The sequence below is a fragment of the Sciurus vulgaris genome (assembly GCF_902686455.1).
Source record: "Sciurus vulgaris genome assembly, chromosome: 5".
NCBI classification, from domain to species: Eukaryota; Metazoa; Chordata; class Mammalia; order Rodentia; family Sciuridae; genus Sciurus; species Sciurus vulgaris.
The window spans coordinates 35,600,276-35,612,723 of record NC_136465.1 but is presented as its reverse complement, the minus strand read 5'-3'; the positions used below and the strand labels follow the sequence as shown (position 1 = coordinate 35,612,723).

General features: G+C 34.7%; 1 protein-coding gene across 10 annotated transcripts in view; it reads right to left on the bottom strand.

Moving 5' to 3' along the window:
* The window catches only part of TENM3 (teneurin transmembrane protein 3), a 1,088,270-nt gene that overhangs the window by 412,755 nt on the left and 663,067 nt on the right, over window positions 1-12,448 (bottom strand). For all 10 annotated transcript variants that reach the window (XM_079141831.1, XM_079141840.1, XM_079141843.1 and 7 more), the window contains one exon: window positions 7,135-7,413. In XM_079141831.1, coding sequence (XP_078997957.1) covers window positions 7,135-7,413 — 279 coding nt within the window. The remainder of the gene's footprint in view (window positions 1-7,134; window positions 7,414-12,448) is intronic.

Here is a 12,448-nt window from a genome sequence, read left to right as displayed (position 1 = left end):
TTATTATTCATTGAATGAAGATATAGTTGATATACCAAATAAGAAATCAATTCGATAAGTCACATCCAAACTTTATTCAATTTTCAGTTTCTGTGTGACTTATAATAGAAATATATAAAGTCAAGGTAAGAGTCATCAGATGTTCCTAATTGCCCTTTTCCCAAGTTTATATGCATTTGTATCCACTTTAATATGCATTCAAATAGCTTTTACATTTAGTTTATGTACAATCTAGTCATTATAGAAAGCTATCTCAACTCAACCAATAAATTTAAAAATATTCCAATATAGTAAAATTATCATTGAAATGACTCAGTAAATAATGTATAAGATTTCCACATATAAAAACTGTATATGTATGTAATGTTAATAAACAGAATCATTATGACTTGAGAAGAATATTCTTTAAATAGCACACAAAAAATCAGTTAGTTGCTCTTCAAACACTTGAATACATTCAGAATGGCAAATAAACTAAGGTTCTATGACTCTAACATTTATTTTTTCTCTTTCAGTGATAATTACATCAATAAACCTGATTCAGCATTCACTGCTGTTCAATTCATTAATTAAAACAATTTTACTGCTACCACTGTGATTTTTCAAGGATATCAAAAACACATTCAAAAATCCAAATGGCATACATCATCAGTTTTGTTATATGCATGGTATACTACACTTTGATTTCAACTCTGCAACTAAAAGTATGTTCAGAATTTAAATAGAGGTACCTTATATTCTGTATACTTTAAACAAAATTACTTAAAACACAAGATGAGTTTAGTGGAATTGGCAATGTCTGTGTGACAAGTAGCAAATTGAAAAGTTTACTGAAAAGATTCTTAGAATGGAAAAATATATGTGTTAATATACATATATAATATACATGTATATTAAGTACGAGCAATGGCAGACTTTATACATTTTCATAATTCTAGTTTCATAATAAAATATTTTTAAGTTTATTTAAATCATAATTCCTATGCTCAAGAGTGAGCTGTACATATTCACAAAGTGAATATATTTATCCTTAAATGAAAAATGGAAACTTTTACTCAAAGAATAAAAAGTCATAATTGAAACTGTAAATATATACTATCAAAGCAATGTAATTATTTTATATATTAGAAATGACTGTATTTTGCAAAGCAGCACTTTAATTCTGAATTTCATTTAGTACGCATACCAGCATATTACTTTCACTCATTTTGACATTCTAGAGCACCTAAAACATAAAATATAATTCACAGTGGCAGACTGTGCCAGAATTGACCACTACATGCCAGAAGAGGGCCCATAATTGAACTCAACATTCAAGTTATAAGTTACTATGTGTAATAGAATCTCATAAAATTAGAACAACACTGAAACAGCATTTATTTCTTACAGCAAGAGAATTCCATCTCAGTCCTCACAAGTTCCCAAGAAGGCTGAAAGAAAAGTTTTTAGATAAAGCTGAAGGAACAGAATTAGGCTAGTGAGGTAATATTATGTCTCTTCAAATTATCTTCAGAAAATCCAAATATTATTCCCTTCTTGAAAAGAGCAAGAGAAATGCCATCTTCATGGTAGCTACAAGCATCACAAGTAGGTGACATAACAGGGTACTCCAAGCCACTAGCAGGATCTCCCAAACTCTTCTAGAATTTAATTGGTAATAGAATAGCTATAGGTCCTTCCATTTCCTCTCTCTCGCCTCATACAGTGACTCAGAAAAGAAATTGCACTACCCACGCTCCCAGAGAACATACTCTGCCTGACATAGTAATTTGGATTGCAAAATAGTTCAAGCTCTCCCTTGAGAGACGGATGTAAACAGTATCAGTACAATGGTTTATCAAATTGGTTTAAGGGGCATACCTTTTTCCTTTTAAAGTACAATAACTCAACTTTCAAACTTTATCTCTCTATACAGAAAGCAGACTTTTTAAAGTACCTATTTCAAAGGACAAGTAAAATCGCTTCCTTGAAAAGTGTTTTAGCTGTGCAGAGCAAGTATTTTTTGCATGAAAAAAACGTGCACTTTAAAGTTATAAGCTTTTTCTTAGTCAAATTAGCCCTTAATACTTCAGTATCATGCACAATTAGTGTGGCCATCCTGCGGTCCTACAACAGGTACATTGCTAAGACCCCAGGTGAGAAATAAAGTCTTACGGGAATGATTTATTTTATTGTTCAAACTGATGAGCATCAGTTAAACTGCCTTTTAATTGACTGACTGTCTAAATAACATGCCTTTGAGGGAAACACTACTTTTGAAATTTCCTTTGGCCAGGAGGGGAAAGAGCATGCTAAAAGTCTTTGAAGTCTATAGCCATCAAACTAATTATCAGCAGCATTCAATGCACATTCATTTAATTACAGTAAATTAAAAAGGATGTGGGGTTTTGGAGGAAAATAAGAGAGTCAATCAATGGTGACAGAAATTCCAGACTATGCAAATTATCGGTGCCTTTTCTGGAGGAGAGTGTTGGTTCTCTCTTTAAACCTACAAACACCTGACTAATGTAGACAAAGGGAGAGTAAGAAAGAGGTGGGGAGGTGGAGGGGAGGGAAGGAGAGGGTGTTTAATGTGGGTCAAAACTATGTAGGTACTTGATATTATTTATTTAAACTTCATAACTACTTAAGGATATACTTTTCTATCTTCACAAGTAATAAGAGCATATACTCACAACTCAGTAGATGCCAGGCATTGTTCTAAAGCAAAATATGTACCTGAACTCAATGTTCACAAGAGTCTTATCCTTTTAGGACTGTATACTAGTCACTGTCATCTCTATTTTACCCACATGGAAATTATAGCACAGCATGTTAAGTGACTTTCTCAAGGCCACTCAGCTGCCCATACAAAATCAGGTGACCTGCTTACAGACAGCATGTTTTTTGCCAATACCTCCATGAAGTTTCTCAGGCCCCGAATCATGATACAGCAGAAAAGCAGTGCCAGATCCTCCTGGCCTGTATGATGTCAAAGGTCAATTTTTCCCAAGAGGCAGGAAGAGAAGAGCAAGATGAAGGACTTTCAGTAGGCGAACACCATATCTCTACAACTAGAAGTACAAACGAACTAGCAGTAAGACCAATGAATTAGCAGGCAGAGATGAACAAGTTGGAAACTCACACCTGGGTAACTCAGGATTAATGGTTTTAGGGGATGAATGAAAGGATGGGAGTCCTGATCTCTGTGATTCTGAATCCGGGCACCTTTCAGGATACCACACACCGGATGACAAAGAATAATACTTGCTTGGCTGCCTCTGGGAAATGATGCATAGGTGAATCCTTTTTATAGCTTAAAGATAAATGTTTTGAAAAGAGTAGAAAGTCCTTTGTTCCTGGCATTTAAATAGATACTCAGAATCAAGATCAGATTACTTGCAAAGTAAGATAGTGGAAATTCAGTCAGGGGTCTTTTAATAACACATCAGAGATAGGAAAGGTGCCTAAAATAATCCAGAGCATACTGGTAATTTTACCTTTGATTAGGGAATCCCATTGCATTTATGTTTTTTTAAACTTTCAACAGCTTACTAGAACTGCTGTTAATAGGTGGGCATAAATCACTGTCCCTCCAGCATTTATCTGGTGTTAGGCAGGTGACTCACGACAACAAGGACAACCTCAATGATCAATATGGGTCAAGAAAGAACTTCTCCCATATCCTTAATTTGGAACGAGATTAACATTTGGAATTCCATGTGTAACACAATATACTACAAAATCTTTCTTTCCAAATTGTTTTTAACTTCAAATTCCCATGGTTGGTGAAAAGTTAGGTTTGCAGAAGAATAAATTTTATCACTTGTTTTGAATCTCTGCTCACATAGAGATGTGTGACAAGGTCTGAATGTTCTTTTACTCTCCTGGGATGCTTCAGCCATCAAAATTTCATTAGCCTCACAGCCGTTCTAGCACCTTCTTAACTTGAACTGTTGGCCTCTTTATCAATAAATAAATGAAATCTGATCTCTTTTAGTGACTAAATGCTTCTTGAAGTTATAAGTACAATATCAGGCACTCCACTTGCATAATATTACAAATGTTGAAAAACATTTTTTTCTTGGGGAAAACAACCTCATTCAGAGTTGTTGCAAATGATGAAAACAGTCAATGAAAACTCCCATGTTAAGCCGGATGAGAACAAATCAGTGTCTGGTTCTTAAATTAGTTTCTTTTGGTGAGATATTTTACCCAGGTCCTTCTTGTTCTGACCTTTAGTGTTGTAATAAGTTTGCCAGCGACACATCTCAAACTAGTTCAAAAATGAATAAAATCAGACAAGCAAAAGAATTGAAGGGTCAAAGTAAAATACAATGGGATGATCAATAGTCTTTCAAAGTGAAAGCAATTTAGAATACCCAAGGAGAACAGAATTGAATTATTTTAGTAATTTTATATTAGAAATATTTAACTAAAAATACTAATAGAAGTACAAATATATTAGTTTTGGGTATGTTTGAGATGTTTGAACAACCTGTGTATGACTCCAAATTTTATAATGCAGCTTAAGGGGAAAAAAAACCCACACATTTTTATATCAGAGAAGAATCTACAATGCTGCTGTTTAACTCCACAATTCAAAATTCTAAGATCTGCTAAGTACCTCAGAAAGCTGTGTTTCCCCAGATCTTAAGATAATTAATTAGTTTGATGAATTCTTGGTCCTTCTGAGTAATCACTGAAATTTCAGAACAAATAAATTAATGTGAAATGTTCCTATGGAAATACATAATAAATATACAAATTTCTCAGTATTCATTAAGATAACATATCTCTTTTCTTTCCTCTTGTTTCCTTCCTTGAGCCAGCCTCATTGGGAATTTTTGGACCATCAAAATGTTGTTTAAAAAATAATCACAACCAAACCTTGAGCAAAGAGTAAACACAAGTTTAAGTCATTGCTGCCCAGCTCAAGAAACACTGTTTTTGACACTTTATACTCTTAGCTGACCTGTTTACTCTCAATAAATGCTGCCAAATGTTCTGAATTTCAAGGCAAGGCCCTCGTCACTCTCTCCCTGCCTCTCTTTATTCTGCTTCATGATCACCCTTTGAGGAAACCAAAGAGTACAACTTCTCTAGCCTTCTCATCACTCTAAGAACCAGATCCATGAAATTCCCAGGGAAACAAGGTCCTCCTGTAGTTAATAATAATCCATGCAAATCCAGAGGGGCAGTGGTGTGAGAACCCACATGTTTTCTGCAATCCTCCCAATCGTTTGGCCGTTATACAGTTTATTAAACATTACAACGTTTGCAGACTTATATTTTCTGAAAAGAAAGAAATGATGCATGTTTTGAATTGGTCATGTGATAATTTTAACACATATAATTTTCAAAATAATAAAATTAATTTATATTTTACCAATACAGATACAATAACAAGATATACTTGTTATTAGAGAGAAAAAAGATATGGTACAAAGTTACTTTGGGTGGAAAAGGCAAGTTGAACCAATGTGACAAATCATTTAAAAGATATGGATGATCTATGATGCAGATAGACAGAATGAAATTCATTATCCCGCTGCATTCTCCTCTTTTCTTTTCTATAATATCATAAATTCTATTGTGAATTTTAAGAAAATCAAATGCAAAATTTGAATATAACCATGTACCTGCAATTGCTCAAGAAGTGTTTTATGAAGTGCAGATGGATGGGAAGCAATATTTATATCAAATCGTAAGTAGTTAAGGTTAGTGACTCCTGAATCCACTATGAAAATTGATATAAACACAGGATTTACTGAGGTGAATGGATTAGCTGAGGGAAATGATGGCAGCCTGATTTTAAGACTCATTTTGTCAAAAAGAACTAGCCTTGTTTCTTGCTTGGAGTTGAAATAAAGCCAACTTCTACCAAGAACTCACACTTCCAAAAATGAAGATATTAAGTATATGTTACTAATTGATCTTGACTTAAGTTTAATGCACTAAAATCTTCTATTTAAGGTAGGAAATTGTTCTCGATGGCTTAAATTAGACTTTTTCCCCATGAATAGGAAGGAAATGCCTAATAAGCAGTGTTCCCACTAGGTATCTCTTCACACTGTCATTTAGCTGAAACTGAAAGCTAACCAGAGATCTGCACTCTTTGTACAAAGCAAAGCTGACAAAGTTGCTCAATAAATATTACAAATGAAATATGACTAATAAAACAACCATCTTTCTTTCCAAACATCAAGCGATTCTTCTATTTTAATGTTCTCTTTGCTTTTTGATACATTGGATATGCATAGCATTAATAAACAGACTGAAGTAGCAAGTGTACTGTTAACATTAAGCTGAAGGAGAAATGTATTTGTTGTCTGGTGCATTGGTTCTGATGTCCCAATTCTTCCTGCCTAAAAATTAAGCTTTCTTTTAAATTTATTACTGCCCATAAATTAATGGTTGTTGTTGTTGTTGTTTTAATCCTATACTGGCAATAGGACAGAAGTCTCAGTAATTGATAAAGACATTTTTCTTATTATATGTAAAGCTACTATTTGGATATCCTTAAATTCAATTTTTGTGTGTGGATTTAATTGCATAGTAATCCAGTTCCCAAAGCATATCAAAGGCCACACTCCTCCTCTTTACCAAGAATTCAATTGCTCTCATCAACTAGGAAGTTTAAAGCATGATCAAATTTGTTCTTCAATCACTTGAGCCCTGTTAATAAACTATTCTGTGTGCTCACTCATCCATTCTAAGATTCTGCAACTTCTTTAAGATATCTTCAAGAGGAATCTACAAAGACACCTTTGATTGTAAGCTGGCTCTGGGGTAAACTTTATCAACCCTTGCTTTGCTACTCCACAGAGGATAACAGGTGACATGGTCCAAGATAAGTTGAAGTTAATTTTTTTTTCCTGTACACAGTTGAAATGTTTTTCAAAACTATAGCTAACACAGTCATAGACTACTTGCATAACTTAATAATCTAATGTCAAATATTGATTTTCCAGGAAAAAAAATGCATTTTTCAAGGACATTGCTTGTATTCTACTGCACTAAAGCAAAAAAGAAAGGAAGAAGGGAAGACAAAGAAGGATGGGAGGAAAGAAGAAAGGAAGGAAAACATGACCCATAGTCAACCAAAATAGAAGCACTGAATGCCAACATTATAAAGCAAAAAATGGAACTTACCATTCTCACTGTCGGACTTGTTTTCGTGCTCCGTGTCTGTCAGGGTGAGGGCTGAGTTGGACCGACTTGACAGGCAGGAGCTGCGGCCTGATTTGACCCCCCTGCCCCAAAGTCTCATGGCATGCTCTGGGGACATCACTGCTTCATTTTCAGTATCAGCATCTGACCCTGCACTGATAGAGTAACCTCTGTGAGGGAGCCCCATTTCCGCACAAAATGCCAGTCCTCTTCGAGTTGCTGGTTCACAAACTCCTAACTGCCTTAGGGTAAAATTCTGTCCTAATTAGGGGGAAAAAAAGATAACAACTAGTGAGTATATGATTAGTATTAGTCTTAGTTTAATTTTTTTTTTTTTTTTTTTTAAAGAAAATCTCCCTGAAATAAACACTCACGCATTCAGTCTTGTCTGCTACCAGCACCAGGCTTTTACATTAGCTTTGCATGCCATGTGGTCAAGGGGGTGCACTAATGGGGTGGAGTGGAGCTCCAGTTCAGAGCTCCCTTCTCCCAAAAGCACCTCCATGGAGACAGACAGGTGGCACAGACCAGGAAAACTCAACCCAGGAAAGCATTCCTTACCAGTGGCAGAATCTGGTTTAGCAGACTTGTGAAATGGTAGAAATTGCCAGAATTATTTCCTGTGTCCTGGCTCCAGTCCTGAACTATGGGATTTTCCCACCTGGATGTCACTCCTTTGGAAAATGATAGGTTTCCCGTAAGAATAAGTTACTCCTTAAGTAGAAACAGGAGTTTTCTCAGTCTTATTACATCTTCCTACCTTAATTCATCAACAATATAAACATGGACTGTGTGTGTGTGTGTGTGTGTGTGTGTTTGTGTGTGTGTGCGCAAGCATGCACTAAATTTCGGAGTGTGATGTCTTGAAAATCTGCAGCATGCTTTGGGCATTTTGACATTCTAGGGATTTTTTGCTTTAATAAACACCTTGAAACATCTGTATCGATCTGAGTAAAACATTTTTTTTTTTTTGCAAATAAAGTAAACTCTTAATGTAGAAGTATTATGTATTTAAAAATTAATGATAGAATCAAGTTCCCTGAAAAATAAATGGCTGTGAACTCTGTGGGCCTTTACTAATAAATTGAGCATAATAAAACTCATGACACTGCAATAACTTAAAGCAAAAGTGTTTAAATTAGGTGACACCTTAAAATGACTTCTGTTATTAATGCCTTTTCCAATCCTGTATTTATTCTTGAAATCGCACATATGTTTGATGATACTATGGATGACAAGAGTGAGAAAAATGTGTACTTGTAAAATGTATATATAGGTCTCTTTCATTTCTTATATCTTGCTGACATGGTAGACTCTGAGACTTAGGTACCAATCAGTAACAAAATATTTATAAAGAATAGTAGTATACAAAGACTGATTTAAATGCTGCTACTTGATAACCAAATGTTTAAAGAATATTGGGCATTTATATAAGTCATAATTTTAATTTTCCTACTTCTATGAACACTTTAATTTGCTGATATGAAAAATCTATGTTATATTTAAAAAATTTTTTAAATTATTTTTTATTTGTTCTAATTAGTTGTACATGACAGTAGAATGCATTTATACATTTTGCTAGCTCATACATAAATGGAGTGTAATTTCTCATTTTTCTGGTAGTACACCTGTGCTATAATTTTTTAAAACAGGGTATTACAAATTACTTATGATAAAATGACATGTAGAATCTTCTAGGAAATAAATCAAACATAAAGCACAATATAGCAAACATTGGGTTGTAAAGATAGTAGCAGTCTCCAGGCCTCAGCATATTTTAACTAGTGTGGTTAATTGCTTCATTGCTATGGTCATATCAGAAGTTGGAATCAGCTTTGTCTTGGTCAGACTTCCAAATGGATTCTGACAATGACACTCATAAATAATGAAAATGAGTTGCTACAATTAGCTGCAAATCAAACTGTGCTTATCAGGGAGATGTGAATAAGCATCTGAACCAAAAAATAAATAAATAATTAGAATTCACCCCCACCCCAAAACAAGGAGAAGGAGAAGAAGAAGAAAAAGAGAAAAAAGAAAAAAGTGCCTGCCCACTGAACAATGAGAAAGTGGGCCTACTCACTTAGGTAGGACACAGGATTGTCAGTATTTTTAATGAATTAATGTGAACTGTACTTATGAAAGTCAATCCAAACAAAATCAATGTCACTGTGGACTGTTAATGGAATAGCTATGAAAGAGTTTACTCACTGTTATTTCCATGTCACATTTAAAATGGGGGAAGAATCATTTAAATATTACCATTAAACAAGCAGATTTCAAAATAAGATTACAAAATAATTTTTAAAGAGTGAAAAAGTAAAAGAATCTTCTGTGTTTCCCTCCTATGTGGGGAGGTACCCACATTCCAGAATAAAAAGATGGAAATTTAAAAGTAAGCATTCTATTTCTGATCTTCAAACTATATTTTGAAGCATTTTCCAAGTTTTTGACTGGTCATGCTATTGTCATCTTGATGCAAAAATCCACAAGGTGAAAGAAAGCAGAAAACTTCAATCTTTATGTGTTCTCCACGTATGTAAATACAGTTTATTTTGCAGCTAAACATCCAAGGCATCATCCCTCTGAACTGTGTGCTTTCTAAACTCCAGAACCATCTGAACCTCTGCAGGTACAATAACTTAAAACTCTTTAGGCCTATTTCTGAAATGCAAACTAGAAAGCTACCACAATAGCAGGACTCCCTGTTAGATTTCTTCACTGAACTTAAAAGTTTATTTTTGTTTCCAGAGGAAAGAACACTAAACTTGGCCTTTGATGGACCTAAGTTAAAGCCACTTACTAGCTCTGTGCAAATCACTTCCCCATTGCATCTTTCTACCTTTCAGAGTTTCCATGACTTGGCTTACAAGATGGCTTGTGTAAATGAGGGGAAAATGCCTTGAAAAATAAATACCTTGACAAATGTAATTAATGATCATAGAGAAATGTGTAATTTTCTGGTGGGCAAAGAATAATTTTCAAATCACTTGCAAATAGCCACATCACCACCGAAGCTGACTCTGACTTTTAAGTAATTGACTTTCATTCAAAAACACTTCTCCTCCGAAATGCCACAATGCTTCAGATTCTATTACTGTCAACTCTCCTTTTTGGTTAAGACTTTTTAAAATTTTAGGATCCCTTGTTCTAGTGCAAACACCCTTCCCTGAAGATATCTAACTATTAAACCAGACTAAATTAATCAACCAGATATTTTCCTGCTATCTAGCAACACGTAGCAAGATAGGCTATACTTACAGAAAACTATGCGGTTTGGACAAATACAGAGATGAGACAAGAAAGGTTCCTGACTAGGAGAAGAGACAGTTGGTGAGGGATAGAGGGGATGGAAGGGCTGAGCTGGGTTGGGGATGTTTTGGGTCCGCTTGAAGGAGATGTAGAGAAGTACAAAAAGAAAGGTATGATGAAACTGCTTAGGTACCTCTGGGACCAGGGTAAACACCTGACTGTCTTGGTTAGAGTCAGATTCAGTTCAAGTAGCAAATATTTTGTTCTTATTTTCCACGGTTTCTTCAGATTGTAAAAGTCTTATATTCTTGGCAATGGCTTTAACATCACTAATGAACTTTTCTCCCTGCCCTTCAGTCTTTGTATTAATTCTGTTTGGCTAAGAATGGCAAACAAGTATTTATCTCTTGCACTTTGAATTTTGGTAACCTTGATCAACAGGGTCAACAGCACAGTTTCCCAATACGGTTTGAAACCATACCAAAACAATAAATTGTAGCAAGAACAAAGTATACCTGAGGGTGGAATTAACTGTGATTAAAATGCAAGGTTAGCTTGCATTAGAGCAGGCATTTTTGTTTTATGATACTCATAAATTTGAAAATCTATAAAAGAAAAACTGAATAAACAATCCAAGCAGGTTATAGCATTAAAAAAAAAACTTTACATTTTAAAAAATGACTTAGCATACATGACAAAGTAGAAAGCACGGGGTAAGAACAAATACTTCAAATGAGGTTGGTGAAACTACCCCTTTAATAAATGTAGGGGATCAGGAAAATGGATTCTTACTTGGCCTTTTTCTCATATAGCACCTAGAATCTAGACAGAGCAGAGAGGAATTTCTCAAAGCTTCAATCAGAGTGATCTTCACCAATGGGCAAGACATGTAGGATTATTTTAATTGAAAAGACAAAAATTCTACATAAGAGACTAGTCTTAGAGTGGCACAGGGTGCACCCTAGTAGTGGTGTGTTCTCTCCCTTGTAATGTCCAAACTTCTCTAAAGTCTAGATTTGGCTCTTTCTCTTACTTTTTAAAAAATAAGTAGCTGTATTGAGATAAAATTTACATACCATGGTATACCCATTTAAAGTGTATGACTCAATGGCTTTTTAGCAACTATGATGTTAGAATACTTCCATTTACCCAAAAAAGAAATCTTGTAAAATTTCTAGCTACCTTCCATTTTTCCCCTGCATCCCCCTTCTCCCAGCCTTAGGAAATCATCAGTTTGCCTCTTCACCCATAGATTTACCTATTTTGGACATTTCAGATAAAGAAGATCCTATAATATGTGGTCTTTTTTGATCAATTGCTTTCAATTAGCATGATGTTCGCAAAGTTCAAACATGTTAACATCAGTACTTCATTGTTTTTCATGGTTATGTAATATTCTATTGTAAGGATATACCATATTTTATTTATTCACTCATCAATTAATGGATATTTCAGTTGTTTCCACTTTTTGACTATTATGAATTGCTTCTAGGAACATTTATATACAAGTCTTTGTGTGTACATATGTTTTCATGTCTCTTGGGTATACACCCAGGAGAGAAATTGCTAGGCCTAGGGCAGTTCCCTACTTAATCTTTTGAAGGTCTGTCATACTGCTTTCCACAGCAAATGCACTGCTTTATTCTCACTAGCAGTGCACAAGGCTGTATGTTCTCATCAACACTTATAATTAGGTATTAGTTTTCTTTTACCATGCTGCAAAGTAGAGCCAGAAATTTGCAACCTGTGAGAAAAATCAATCATTGGGACTGAACTTAGGGGGCAAAAAAGAATCATTGTTATTTTTAAAAGCAGTTGAGCTAAGCACCTGAAATTCCAGAAACTCAGGAGGCTGAGGCCAGTCTCAGCAATTTAGGGAGACCTTAAACAACGTAGTAAAAATACAAAATAAAATATAAAAAGGGCTCAAAATAAAAAACAGAAAGGCTGGGGATGTACTCAGTGACAAAAAGTCCCTGGGTTTAATCCCAAGTATCAACAATTACATAGAACAATTAAATAAATAAGAGCAGTTGATTCTATG